Source organism: Calliopsis andreniformis, chromosome 10 (assembly GCF_051401765.1).
Source record: "Calliopsis andreniformis isolate RMS-2024a chromosome 10, iyCalAndr_principal, whole genome shotgun sequence".
NCBI lineage: Eukaryota > Metazoa > Arthropoda > Insecta > Hymenoptera > Andrenidae > Calliopsis > Calliopsis andreniformis.
The window spans coordinates 4,748,958-4,764,431 of NC_135071.1; the positions used below are offsets into that span (position 1 = coordinate 4,748,958).

Genomic DNA, 15,474 nt, shown 5'->3' on the forward strand with positions numbered 1-15,474 from the left:
TATCTTAATTCATGGTATGCTCCAGTAGCGAGAATGTCAAGTATAAAAATAATGTTGATCTGCGCATTAGAAAACAACTGGCCGGTTAGACAACTTGACATTCCTGCAGCATTCTTAAATGGAACTTTGAACACAGAAGTATATATAAAACCACCAAAGGGTTTAAAGGTAAAATCTGAAGTATTAAAATTAAATAAGGCTCTATACGGTTTAAGAGAGTCACCACAGGTATGGAATACTAGTTTTAATACCTTTGCAATTAAGAATAATTTTGTTAAATCAAAGTATGATTGTTGTTTATACTATAGTAATAATAATGTATGGATGATAGTGTATGTGGATGATATATTAATAACTGGCAATGAACGAGAAGTACAAAGTTTAATAAGTCTGTTACAGGTAGTATTTAAAGTCAAAGATTTAGGTGACGTACAAAGATTCTTAGGAATGGAAATAAAGGAAAAAGAAATGTATAAAATAACACAAACTCAATTAATAGATAAGGTGTTACGAGTTTTTGAAATGGAAGAATGCAGAGGTATAAATACACCAATGGAGGTAGGATTTAATATAGAAGAAGAAGAACAGAATGATTATGTTCCTTATCGTAGGCTAATAGGAAGCCTAATGTACGTAGCTATAACTACACGACCTGATATTATGTACGCGGTGTCATATCTGAGTAGGGCTTTTTAGATAGACCGACCAATCAAACTTGGAAAGCAGCAAAACGCGTGTTACGATATTTAAAACAAACAAAGCTGATAGGATTAATATATAAGAAAAGAAATAAGAAAATTGAAGCTTACACAGACGCAGATTGGGCGTCAGATAAAAAGGATAGAAAGAGCGTAAGCGGTGGTATAATATCATATAGTAATAATACAATAACGTGGCATTCAAAGAAACAAAATTGCATTGCGTTATCTTCAGCTGAAGCGGAGCTTATAGCAGCTACCGTCGTAGCACAGGATATGATCAGCGTTAAAGGCGTAATCTCAAACTTTAAAATGAATACAGATTCAAAGTTATATTGTGATAATAAGAGTGCAATATTCATGTCAAAGAACGATGAAAATTCGAAAAGAAGTAAGCACGTTGACATAAGAATACATTTTCTAAAGGACTTGATAGAAAAGAAAATTATTGATATAGATTATGTTAGTTCAGATGAAAATATAGCGGATATGCTAACAAAGGCGCTTTGTAAAGTTAAACTTGTAAAACTTAGAAATAAGTCGAGACTAATAGAGTAAGAATAAGTCTGCGTAAACGTTAATATGTAACGATTTCATGTGCTACTTGTAGTAACACGTATGAAATCGAGGAGAAGTGTTGAATAAAAGCGTGATTCTGGGTCTGTGATGTCACTTCCGGCTAATGGCGTAGGAACCAACTTCCATAACCGGTGTGTGCCTCAGTGTAAATGTATGAAAGATGTGCGTGCCAAAGAGTTATCCAATTTAATCTATATATTAAATGTTTAGTTTCGGTAAACAGTACAAAGAAATACTAAGCAAGGTGTTACCAAATAAAAGTTCCTTTTATTTAGACTTGTTTCTGTTCAAACTTTATAAAAACCTTTAACACCTGCAAAGTACAGTAATGTTTAAATTACTTATGACGAAGTAACAATGACTTAACCTAACGTTTACACGTGCACGAAACGCGAGGAAGAAAGAAAAAATTAAACATACCTTTCTTTTTGTTTGTTTCAAATAACGCAGCAAGGAAACAATATCTGATTCTACACACTTTATACATTACCCTTGCTACCGACACGTTCCCGCGTACATACGGCTTACATTATCCGAACGGCGTAGAACCGGGGCGGAAGTCAGGTTTGTGGATTCGTCCGATTTCGGTCGAACTTCCGGCGCGTAATTTAAACTTAATATATAAAGATTAACTCTTAACGTGAATTTAACTTAAGAATAATTAACTCTTAACAAACGATTAATATATTTTTAAATGGGTCCTTTTTAATAATTTTTTTTAATACTTCACATGCTTTCATCCTTCTAATTTCCTCCATAAATCTGATTTTGAACAAGTTTGTAACGAGTAAGAGGGAGGCCGCGAACTCCCCACTCGAGGCCGCCTCAGGCGGACATGGTTCGCACCGCGGGAATATAAGGCGGACGAGCCGGACCAGGAGACAGAGCGTTCCAACCACCGAGCATGTAAGCAGCGAGCGATACCGTGATAAGCGCACAAGCTGGTTCTCTCTTCTTGTAACAGACTGTCCTCAGTCCTCCAACGGACCCTTGGAGGTGGTGTTCTAACCGCTCCTTGTGGTAATAACCGTAATCCTCGACGGGAGAGTTACCTCTCCGCGTCACCAACCTTGAGTCTCTGTGCCTCACCCGTGGCGTAGCCCGGTGAACACAGGCGACGGACCCTTCGGCCAAGGTCAACGGGTGGCGTAGCCGCCGTGGCTTGTAGCGCCAATCCCCGACTCCGATCCCGGTGATCCTACTCCCCTGCCTATTGTAGATACCGAGTAGAGCAGCGGCTCCCAACACCCGCCGACAACGCCGTTGGGGAGATACGATTACCCTACCGCGTACCGAAGGGAACAGCGGCTCCCAACCTACAGCGACCGGCTAATCGGGGAGCTACGACTCCCAACCCGAGCGACTAATTGGAGAGTGCGACCCCTACGGAGCAGCGACTCCTACTCCGAGTTACGCACGAGAGGCACCCACGCAATAGCGTGGTCGCAAGTTTATTTACTCTTCTATCAAATTCATCTCATAATTTCTCAATCGAATTAAGACTGGTGATTGGTCTCATCACACCATAAATCATAAATATAATTCATATGATATCTTGTGTGATGTCATTTTAATCATAAAAATCACACAAATATGATGCTAAACATTTCATTAAAAAAGTATCACAATACGGAAAGGTCGTCCAATTCATTATTATCTCCCCGCACGTTTGACCTATTTTATTCTTTTTGGTGGGAATAACATTCTCACATTTACTGTAAAATGAAATTTCACTCTGATGAAGTGATACAGAAATACATTACCGTATTGAAAGAGTTTATAAAATCGTAATAAATTATTTATGATTTATGATATGACTCCTTCAATGAATAACCCAAACTGAGTGAAAAATTATAACACTGAATAGAAGAGTGAGTAAATTTGCTTAAATTCAGATTTGTGGAAGAAATTAGAAGGATGGAAGCATATGAAATATTTAAAAAATGATAAAAAAAGCTATAATAATAATTATAAAAAATTATAAAAAAAAATTATAAGAAACCTAACCCAGACCAATAATATTAACAATACTTTATGATATTGACAATATTATTGACCGAAATAACGAAAACGAGACGGTACGCACACCAGCTTAAAAAAGAAAGAGACAGCGTGTTCACGAGCACGCAACGGAGTAGACTGGAAGAGAACGATACGGGCAATAAAGGGAACAGCAATTTGCTTTCGATGGCACGAGAAAGAAGAAAGTGTCGTTTCATGTACATGCTATGCGTGTGTGTTTCGTCTCACGCACGGTTCATATATGTAATCAATATGAACTGTAAAAATGAATAATTTTCATTGGGTCAAAGATACTTTCGAAATTAGTAAACCCCACTCTAAAACTTACCATTAAATCGCTAAATATTACAATGTTTGAGATCGATATCATAATGATATATCGATAAATGGTTAGTTTATAAATAAAATTAGCGATAAAATATCGATAATAATCAATTCGCTCATGATTACTGCAGCCATGGTAGCAAAGAACAATACGTTCACAATGTAGGTACAACCTATAGAAATAAATCTATAAAATGTAAGTATCTTACCTGAAATCTTCTTGATCGTGAGAGAATTTCGTTCTTACAGGTGATGCTTGGTAACAAAAAATGTGATGCATCATGCGCACATGTTTCCACTTTCCATAAGAAAAGTACACTAGTTCATTTTCACGAACTTCTTCGGTTTTAAACAACGGCAGTAAAATATGGAGTACATCTGAACATAAAGCAAGAAGTTTACCACCATGAAGAACGTATTCAATGATTTGTCTTCCAATTTCGCTATCAACATTTCCACAAACAACAACTAAGGCTGCGTTCTGTATCCATGCATTATGGTGTGCTTCGTCTAAAGATAAGCCGTAAATAGCGTACCTGGACAAGAAAAGAGAATGTAAACAATACAAAACAATAGAAAATTGTTCAACAAATTTTTTTCCAAAAATTGGAAAACAAGGAAAAGCATGTTAGAGGTTTTAAATAACAAAGTACAAAAGTACAAACTTTTCCATTTTGCAATACGACAAAAACGACGAATATTGTCTTCATGTACTCATAAAGTGCACGAACTAGCGGCTAGATATCAAGAGCCATACAATAAAAAACACTCTCAGAATGTGGATGCCAAAAGCGGGATGAAAAGAAAAAAAAGAGGTGACAATGTCACTCATTTTTGTAAGTAACATAACTTTAATTGGCAAATTTTAAGAAAGCTCAGTAGCTTGTACTTTGAAAAGGTGTCTCGACAACTAACCTAGGTGATTCAGGTTTAGTTTTGACAGATCCTAGTAGAATGTCTCCTAAACTTCCGAAAAGACAACTGACCTTTTAGTTAGGCCTATTTTTGAAGTTCTTTACATATGCTCACGATACCTGACTACTTTCGCCTATAACGTCAGTTACTCAAATTTCCAACTTCCATCAAACGTTACCATTATTAGGAGATTCGATAGAGTCGCGCATCAATTACTTACGGAAAAGAAAAATCAGCGCAAGACGAAGTTTCTTTTCTGCTAGACTCAAGCAACTGATTTTGAAACACGCAGCTCGTATAGTTGCATGTGCAGTGGTGCGTCAAATTCTCGAAACTCAGGGCAGCACGGGCCTCCTGATTAGGCGCCGCCTGGTGTGTTCAAGCGAAACTAAACTTGTCAGTTTTTTACTCTATTTTATCTCTAACCTGGCAAAAAGCACTGCCAAATCGCACTAACGCTTTACGTCCTTATATAGAAAGGTTTTGAGCTGGAAAAGGGCTCATTCGATAGAGAAAGGTTCAATCTAGTCCGCGCTGGTCATGATTTCGATCAGAACAATCTCTAAATTATCTAAAAATGCTTAGATTTCATGGCTGTGAATTTGTCGATTTTTGCTTTACTTTGAACATTCATATTACTGAACATCAGCAGAATCTGATTAAATCATGACCAACACGGACTAGATTGAACCTTGCTCTATTGAATGAGCCCTTTTCCATGCCAAAATGTTTCAATATAAGGACGTAAAGCGTCAGCGCGTAAACCACTGTTTTTTCCTAATTTTGACGGTAATCTCACCGCCCTGACATATCTGATCCTAGGCCCTTAAATCAGTATGTGAAATATTGTCTACTTATTCTGGGACACCCTCTAAATACAGGGTGTTTCTGAACAGTAAAGCATAATTGTAAGGCGTGTTTCTAGACACCAAAATAAAACGAAAATCAAGAATAACGGCTTCAGGATTGAGGCTTTGTTTGTTAGTTATAAGTGTCTAAACATGGGGTGGAAATCACTAGAAACGAGTCCGCGCGAAGGCTTCGGACAGTAACTTTCCGTATGGCAGGGCAGACCTGACATAAGGAAGGGGAGAGATCAGCTATCGACGGCAGAGCTGGCGAATATTTGAAATAGATTAGTAGAAATACTGACTATTGAAATATTTCCCATAACAAGTACAATTTCGTTACACTATTTTCAATTGTATGTATATATATAAAATTCCATTTTAAAAATACACTGATGATCTCGAAATTTTGTAAAAAAGTCATGACAATAAATTTTTCTACGTTTACATATGCAGCTTGAAAGTATACACCTTGGTCTTGAGAAGCTTTCCATGTTAGAAAAAATAAAGCACATATTTAGATAATCCCATTTAGCTGGTCCACCCTATATATACATTACTTGTACAGGGTGTAAAAAAAGTAATGGTTACGGCTTCTAGGGGTGAAAGTAAACGTCTGGATCGGTGGACATTTGAAAAAAAAGTTGCCGCAAAATTGTTTGTAACAATGAAAAAAATTGTTAAAGTTTTTTATTGCGTAAATGTGTTCTATGTGTCTAGTAGAAAAAAAGTCTAAAAGGAATCATGGTCCGGAAATGCACCGTTTAGGCGCTATAACATTGTTAACATATACGGAGGAATGAGCGCGGAGGCGCCACTCACACAGAGCCTAGCGCGCGGCTGACGCACACGGGCACGTATGGACCGACTGCGCAGTTCACTGGTGTGCGCTCCACATCGTTCTACACCAGCACGTTATACGTAAGAGAAAAACAGACATTTTCGCTAATTTCTTGCTACGCATTCCCGTGACCCCGATACACGCACATTCACGCATACTCGTTTCTTTAATCCTTTAAAACAACAAGGACGAAATGGTCATAAATATATCGATACACGAAACAGCTGAAATACGTTAACCTTTGGCCACTGAATATGTGGTTCCAAATGCTCCTTCTTATCCTTTCATGTCAGGAACAAACGCTAATGATTCTTCAACATGTAATACCACTAATATTAAATTATTACTAATAGTTAGAAATGCATTAATTAGTATATATTATATGAATCTATAACAGTATGTAACGATATATAACAATATTGCGTGCATTCATAGAGTCTGTATTTGCATTAATAATTGAACCGTGTTTTGCATTGATGCCTTAACCTACAAATAACTCGTTTTGGTAAATCGAGCATTTTTTACTAAAATAATCTACTCTAGCAATTTTTTAGTATAATTACGAATATAATTAATTTAAATAATTGTTCACATGTAAGGATATAGTAGTTTACAAACAAAATATAACCTACTTCATTTAAAACACAAGAGTAAATTAATTATCTAATTATTATTAGGTAGGATTTCAGAAGGGTAATACGTATTACATATATCATATAATATACTATAAGCAGCGCTCCCTACCAAATGTACCTGCTCTAGGTCATGTTTTTTTCTTGCAAAGGATAGTACGAGCCGCTGAGGCGGGCACTGTTGTATGAGCGTTTTCCGTGTGCAGACCTAGTTTTGTGAAGTGAGTGCTTGATGTTAAAAGTGCTATTTGTTCGATGTCAAGTGAGTGCCTTGTTTTTGCAAATTGTTGACTGGTTGGTTTGTGCGGTGGACTTCGTTCCTCACATTGTGATTCGAATTAAGATTGTATTAGGTCATACCCGACTTACTTCTTTTTTTTATAAATTTCTGATTCTGATTCTAAAATCAGAAGTGAGATAAAGAACTAAAATCTCGCGCATTTATGCGAGGAACAGAGTATTTTGTTTACGTTAAGGATTGACTTATTTGTGTGTTGAAATGTCTGACGCTCGCACACCTTTGCTTCGTCATGCCTGCTGTCAGGCAGAACCGCGATCGTGTGCTGATGCAAGTAATCAGTCGCAAGGTTGTTTTCATAAATGTTGTACTTGATGATTCGAGACGTCGTTCGCCTAATATTACGCGTAATAGCTCGCGGTACAGTCATTCGCGTGGTCATAGTCCGCGCTCACTGTCTAAGCGGGCTCGCGGATCAGACTATCTACTACATGAAGCATTATACTCAATTCTAGTGAAATTAAATACGATTGAAGGCAACAACTCCAACGTAAACACCGCCGTCTCGAGTGAAGTGAACGGACGAAACTGTCTTGCCAACCCTGCGGGCACCCACCGTTCGGTAACAAACAACTCCATAGAAACGCAAGTCCGTGGCGCGATAGGTGTTTCAGACGTTCTGACTCACGAAAAACTAAACCCGGGGTGTATAGCTAACCTCAATGTAGCTTGTCATACACAAGAAACCAACTTTTCCACAAATAACCGCTACTTACCAGCCAGAAATTCCGACGTTACCGACTCAGCCAAAGTACTTGTGGAAGCCATTAGATCATTGCAGCCAATCCGATGGCAACACTATTTCGTTTCCAACTTTGATCCTTCTATTCATGATATTACGCAATGATGTGAGGAAGTAAACCGTGCACAAACCGCGAATAGCTAGAATGACTGTCGGTGTTTGTCGCGAGTGGCTTCGTGTCTTAAGGGTGATGCAGGGGTTTGGTTGAACGAATGGGTTACAAACGATCGCACGTGGTGCAACTTTAAACTTGAATTCATGCCCTTGTGTCTCCGTAAGCTAGACTATGCTAATATCTTATATGAGGCAATGAACACCACATCAGATAAGTACTCGACTTACTCGGAATACGCACGTCGAACTTTACTGCGCCTCAGAATAGTTAAAGGTCTCAGTAATGAACTTATGACCGTGATAGTAATACGTGGCATTGATAATCCCCAAGTGCGAGCAGCGGCTGCTAATGCTGATCTTACATCCGAAACTTTAGTTACATTTCTGTCTATATACGCCAAATCTGGTCGTGGGAAACAAGATCAATCTCGCGATTCTCATCCTTTATTTAAAAAGCGTCCATTACAAGACGCACATGGTAAAAATGATTTAAAATATTTTTCTTGCAACCGGAGAGGGCATAAAGGACGTAATTGTAGAGAAAGTTATCCCAACCCGAATTCCACACCGGTACTAATTTAACCCTTTGCACTCGAAGTTTATTTTGAGTCATATTACCAGCAACTCGAAGCCATTTGAGTGAAAAGATCATATTCACATGTAAGTTCATGATATACGCATTGAAAGAAAAGTCATCGTTGTATGTTATTATTTTTATTGTATGTTGTTATTGCTGTTATCGAGAGCATAACAATCTGCGAGCCGCGACCGTCATTTGTCACCAACAGCGAAATATCCTATAACTAATTTTTACGATTTGTTTTTGTTCTCATGTTAAAAACTGAAAATTAATTCCATTGTCTCCGTAGCGGAGCCCTCGAGTTTGAAGACAAATTTAAAATGGCTCCGCTCCGGAGCCCTCGAGTGCAAAGGGTTAAACCCTAATTTGACATCAAGGATTCCAACTTTGACTTGTACATTCTGTAAAAAGCCCGGACACACAGAAGATATATGTTTTGCCAAAAACCGTTCCGAACTCTGTAACCAGCATAAAATTAATTTATGCGGTGATAGGTCATCTGAAGTTATCAGAAACAATGACGTGTCTGCTGCTGTTGTTGAGGGTGTGCCAATGGATGTGCTAATTGACAGTGGCGCACTTAATATATCGCTTGTTTCTTCAGATGTGTTAAAATACCTACCGTGTCATCCAAAACCAACTCACTGTGTTTTGAAAGGTATTAGTGATTGGGAAATAATTGCTTCATCGTATGTGACGGTGACTATTGACTTTAGCGAGATCGCTGTCGAGGCAGATCTTGTTGTCGTACCCTCGTCTTGCATGAATACGTCAATTGTTATCGGAACTGATGTACTTAACCGTGATGGTGTGACCTACATCCGGACAAAAGACAGACAATACTTAACTCATACCCCTTATGCCTTCCCTAAAGTTAATACGGTGCAAATAGACCGCTCATTCGAAATTAACACGCCTCTTCAGAGTGAGGAACGTGAGTCTCTAATGGCAGTTATTAATGAGTTTTCGGACTTTTTGATTACGGGTACAGCTTCAACTACCGTCAAGACTGGCAAAATGGAAATTAAACTGACTAACCCTACTCCTGTCGTATATCGTCCATACAAACTTTCTTACGAGGAAAAACTTGGAGTTCGTGAAATCATTAAGGATCTTCTAGACAAGGGCATTATCAGAGAATCTCAGTCTGAATATGCGAGCCTGATCATACTCGTTAAAAAAAAGGATGGAAGCGACAGGATGTGCGTGGATTTCAGAGCACTCAATCAGTTGACGATAAAAGGTCGATATCCCCTCCCGCTGATAAATGATCACATTGATAGATTGGGTAACTACAAATATTTCACCAGTCTTGACATGGCTACAGGTTTTCACCAAATTCCTATCAGCAAGGAGTCGATTCCTCTTACTGGCTTTGTCACGCCGGAGGGCCATTATGAATATTTAAAAATGCCGTATGGACTGACCAACTCCCCAATAGTCTATCAAAGAATTATAAATAATACGTTGCGAAGTCTTATTTACGCAGGATGTGTTCTGGTATATGTTGATGACGTATTAATTATGAGTTCGACTATATCGAAGGGCATTATTATTATTGCGTGATGTTCTTAAAACACTTACTGAGGCTGGGTTTTCAATAAATCTTCGAAAATGCGCATTTCTTGCAACGGAAGTCGAGTACCTAGGAAGAATCGTGAGTCAGGGTCAGGTTAGACCGAGCCCTAGTAAAGTAGAAGCTCTAGTAAAAGCATCTGTTTCCACAAATGTGAGATAAGTAAGGCAATTTCTCGGCCTTGCTGGCTACTTCCGGCGATACATCAAAGACTACTCCTCTAAAACTTCTTGTATAGCTCACTCAACCAAGCAGGGAGTAAACTTTAACTGGGGTTCAGAACAAGAAAACTTTTCAGAACAAGAAGAACTTATCCAGCACTTGACCAGCAAGCCTGTCCTCGCCATCTTTAACCCGAAGCTATCAACAGAAGTCCACACGGTCGCAAGCAGTGCTGGATACGGTGCTATCCTTCTACATACGCACGAAGATAGTAAAAATCATGTAATTTCTTACTTCAGCAAAGTGACCCAAGGTACTGAGTCGAAGTACCATTCCTATGAACTGGAGACGCTAGCTGTCGTGAAAGCGTTAGAGCATTTTCGTCATTATCTTCTTGGGCTGCGCTTCAAAATCGTCACGAACTGCAACGCTCTTAAGGCCACTGAACGCAAAAACGATCTCTTAGCGCGTGTCACTCACTGGTGGATCTACATGCAAGACTTTGACTTTTCTATCAAGTATAGGAAAGGAGTTATGATGCCTCGTGCTGACTATCTCATGCCTCCTAGTCCGATACGCTTTGGAAGTTACAGCTGGACTTAAACATTACGAAACAAAAGACTACACAAGTCTATGCACTAAATCTGATGATTGGAACTGATGCTACTACACCGGTTATACGTGCTCTCATTCATGATATTGTTGTTGAGAACTCCCAACCTAACAAGCAAGCTTGGCGTTAAATTTTTAGAAGTCGAGCAAGTGAGCTCCTCAAGAAGAACCAGGAACAACAGGACACCACGGTTAACAAACAAAGGCATCCTCCGCGAATATTTAAAGTAGATGATTTTGTATTTGTTATAAAATACTTACAGTCCACAGGAAAACTGGATTCTGGTATGCGAGGCCCCTACAGGGTGATAAAAGTATTGCCCAACGGACGCTACGAACTAAAGCTGCTTAGTGGTGGCTATGGCAAAACAACCCAAGTAGCGGCACAGTACATGGTACCGTGGAAAGGCGAGCGGTGTCCAGAAACTTGTGCTGTTTTTTTCGAAAGTAAGTTGCTTATCTTATTTTGTGATAATGTAGCGTGTGTCGCTACTCCTAGGCGTTTAGTCGCCTGTAGCATGTGTCGCTACTCCTAGGCGTTAGTCGCCTGTAGCGTGTGTCGCTACTCCTAGGCGCTATTCGCCTTAGCGTGTGTCACTACTCTCGGGCATTAGTCGCCCGCAACATGCGTCGCTCCACCTGACGCAAGCTATATCCTTTGGCACAAAAAGATGTGACGCATAGTGGCTAACTTTCGATATACTTCGGGCCACATCATACTTTGGCCTTGTTTGCGATGTTTTACTTATTTACAGATGACGAAACAGACGAGTCCAATGTAGACCGCGTTGCATCAGTAGCTGACCCTGTTACAGGCTCGGCTACGTCTGCAGGTAGATCGAGGTAGCAGTAGCCTATTACTAATTTTGACAACTCCACGCTGTAAGATCCCGTCGGGGACGACAAGACATCAGGAGAGGCCGTATAAGCAGCGCTCCCTACCAAATGTACCTGCCCTAGGCCATGTTTTTTTTTTTGCGAAGGATAGGACGAGCCGCTGAGGCGGGCACTGTTGCATGAGCGTTCTCCGTGTACAGACCTACTTTTGTGAAGTGAGTGTTTGATCTTAAAAGTGCTATTTGTTCGATGTCAAGTAAGTGCCTTATTTTGCAAACTGTTGACTGGTTGGTCGGTGCGGTGTACAGTAATGTTGCGGACGAGAGCCGCTCTCGGGTCTGGTCGCGACTCTCGTCCGCGACTGGTAGTCGATTCGGCTTCCTTTGCTCTCGGTCGCCGAGATAATTGGTACACGACCGGAGAAGCAAAAAAAAGGGTCTTGCTCGAGCTCGATGCCCGAAATCAATGACGTCAGAAAAGACAAGGATAGCATTAGGGATTTAATAGGAAAAATTAAAGTTCCTTATTTGCAAATAGATTTTCACGCAAGTAACACCAATCGATTCCTTGTGCTCTCCCGATAAAAATGATATCAAATACGACATGATTCCTATTATTTATAATAAAGATATTTAAATAATAAAGGTTGGAACCCTGCGACGGTTACGGAGAATCGTCAAAGTTACTTTTCTATCAGTTCTTTACGAGCTAAAAATGACATAAACAGAATTTATGTATATTATATTTAATCAATGTCGCAAAGAAGATATTAAAAATAAAAATTTCTAAACATTTAAAACGGAACTTATATACATACTTTTTGTATTACGCTTTCATTTTCTTAATAATTTCAGTCATTAAATAATTAAACACGAAAATATGAGGGAATAATAGGGAGTTAGCCCTACGACGAGAGCCGCGCTCGTCGAATCGATTACCACTCACGGACGAGAGTCGCGCTCGGGTCTGTTTACGAGCATGACCTTTCGTTCTACAAACCAAGTTTTATGTATCTTTGTTAAAAATAATCGGAATCATGTCGTGTTTGACATCATTTTAATCGGGAGAGCACAAGGAATCGATTGGTGTTACTTGCGTGAAAATCCGTTTGCGAATAAGAAACTTCAATTTTTCCTATTTAAATCCCTAATGCTATCGTTGTTTTTTATGACATCCTTGTTCTCGGGCGTCGAGCTCGAACGCGATGGTTCTAAGAATTGGTTTCTCGGCGGCACGTATCAAACGAGGTAGTGGGGATAAACCGCGGCTCTCGTCCGTGTAGACGAAACGGCTCTCGTCCGCAACATTACTCTACTTCGTTCCTCACATTGTGATTCGAATTAAGATTGTATTAGGTCATACTCGACCTATTTCTTTTTTTTTATAAATTTTTGATTCTGATCCTAAAAATACGCATATTATTGATATTTGTCTATTTGAAATTGCTAATGATTTAAAGCACAATATAATACAAATAACAGATTGTAATTACACTGAAAATTACATATAGAACATAAGTGCAAAACGGTTGTTTAATAACCATTGTTCAATAAGACAACTCGTAAAAGTAATTTTAAGCTTCAGAAATTCAAAAAATTCTTAAGTATGTATTCATTAGTAAATATATCATTAATTACTTTCTTTTCAATAATACTGTTATATATCATGAATTACGTTCTCCACAATTTCTTAAATATTCTCTATATATTTCACGAGCTTCTACATAATTACGATTCGCTTCGTCAATAGCACGAAATATTAACCGAATGTTCGTAAAGTTGCAACGAAAATTTCTAAGACATCGCGGCAGGATGGTGGTAAAATTATAGGAATTAAGAAATCATTTAAAATAACTATTGTATCAAAGAATAATATTAAAAACAGTGATACCTGATCAAAGATAATCTTTGTATGAAACTGTTCACAGCAGTTAAAACACTCTGGCACTTAAAAGTCGCAATAAAAATACACAACACTAGTCATGTAATTGAGAAATATGTTTCTCAGTATCATACGTTCAACACTCCCGTTCGAATACCTTTGGCTTACATGGAATCGAAGCAAGTGGTAGAATGGTACTTTGGGAGGAATAGCCAGCTTTGCCGCATCATCGCTTGTTTCATGATCTGATTTTTAGCTACTGGAAATTCGTTAGTTTGTCGTGGAACGGAATAGGTGGCGGGGAGGTGGCATTCTGCCTGCTCTGCTTTTTAGATAACCCAGACCAAACCCAGACACTATGAATGCACGCAATATTGTTATATATCGTTACACACTGTTATATATTCATATAATATATACTAATTAATGCATTTCTAACTATTAGTAAAAAATATAAATGTTCTCAATTAGTGGTATTACATGTTGAAGAATCATTAGCGTTTGTTCCTTACACGAAAGGATAAGAAGGAGCATTTGGAACCACACATTCACTGGCCAAAGATTGACGTATTTGCTGTTCCGTGTAGCGATATACAGGGTGTCCCAAACTAAGTGCGGGAGCCGGAAATGGGAGATTCCTGGGGTGATTTTAAACAACATTTTCCTTTGCAAAAATATCCTCCGAAGCTTTGTTAACGAGTTACTAACGAAAAACCCCGACCAATCAGAGAACACGAATAGCGAGCGCTCGGCCGACCAGCGACAGGTCACAAGCTACGCGGAGCGTCTGCTACTCACCGTGCTCGAGGTTTGTACAAGAAACTCAAGACCTTTACACGTTATTGCCAAATTTCTCCTAAAGTATTCGATGAAAAATTATGAAAAAAATTAGGGACACGCTAACTATCGCGACACATATTGTGGAATTATTTCAGATTTTTAAATTGTTAGCCAAGTTGTAGAAAAAAAAAAGACAATGTTAGTGTTGATTTCTCATAAACTATTGGACAAAAAATTATGAAAAACATTAGAAACACCTTAGCTATCGCGATAAATATTTTTGAATTTTTTCAGATTTTTAAATTAATTATCCAAGTTGTAAAAAGTAAAAAACGAGAAGAAAGAATTTTAAAATGCCGATTTAGTAAAGTAATGCCATACTAAAAAAAAATAAAAAGCAATGTTTTCGTAGTTCCTACGGATTGTACGTTATTTTACCGTGTATCAAAACATTGAAAACTGTACAATAATATTTATTTCATAATGAAAAAACGAAAATTGGACGTATTAGTTGCTGTAATCGGTAAAAAGTACGGAAACATTGATTTTTAGTTTTTTAATTGTGACGGACCAAGGCAAAACATGTCTAAATAAATTGAGATTAATAATATGACTCTAGTAATACGAGTAATTACTATCGATAAAACTCACCCATTCGGAGAGGAATTCACCTGCTGCTTGTACACTTGCTCCATTAGGTCGTTGTGCCGATCCCGATCATGGGGGGATGATGCCCAGGTAGCGCTGATCGCAGGTATCCAAGACCACAAGAAGACACCTTGCATTTACAACACTACGCGGTCACTAACACTGATCACTTCACTAAACGAGCACTTGACCTTTTAATGACCGACAACTGATTATTCTGAAACGTTCTGCGGCATTCCGTAAATAAAAACAAGATATTACACACTTCAGCGACGAAAGTACGATCGATACTGGCGATTTTTTCCGAAGTCTCTTTCCTCGTAGCCTGGCATTCCTCCAGCACGACTTCTCGGGGTGTAGCTTCGTCAAAATACTCGAATTTGAT

The 15,474-nt window shown here is 38.7% G+C and overlaps 1 protein-coding gene and 1 pseudogene across 2 annotated transcripts in view; one reads left to right on the top strand and one right to left on the bottom strand.

Moving 5' to 3' along the window:
- The window catches only part of Hcs (holocarboxylase synthetase-like protein), a 348,010-nt gene that overhangs the window by 180,218 nt on the left and 152,318 nt on the right, over positions 1–15,474 (bottom strand). For both annotated transcript variants that reach the window (XM_076386483.1, XM_076386482.1), the window contains exon 11: positions 3,833–4,159. In XM_076386483.1, the coding sequence (XP_076242598.1) occupies positions 3,833–4,159 (327 nt within the window). The remainder of the gene's footprint in view (positions 1–3,832; positions 4,160–15,474) is intronic.
- On the top strand, positions 628–1,339 carry LOC143184745 (uncharacterized; annotated as a pseudogene).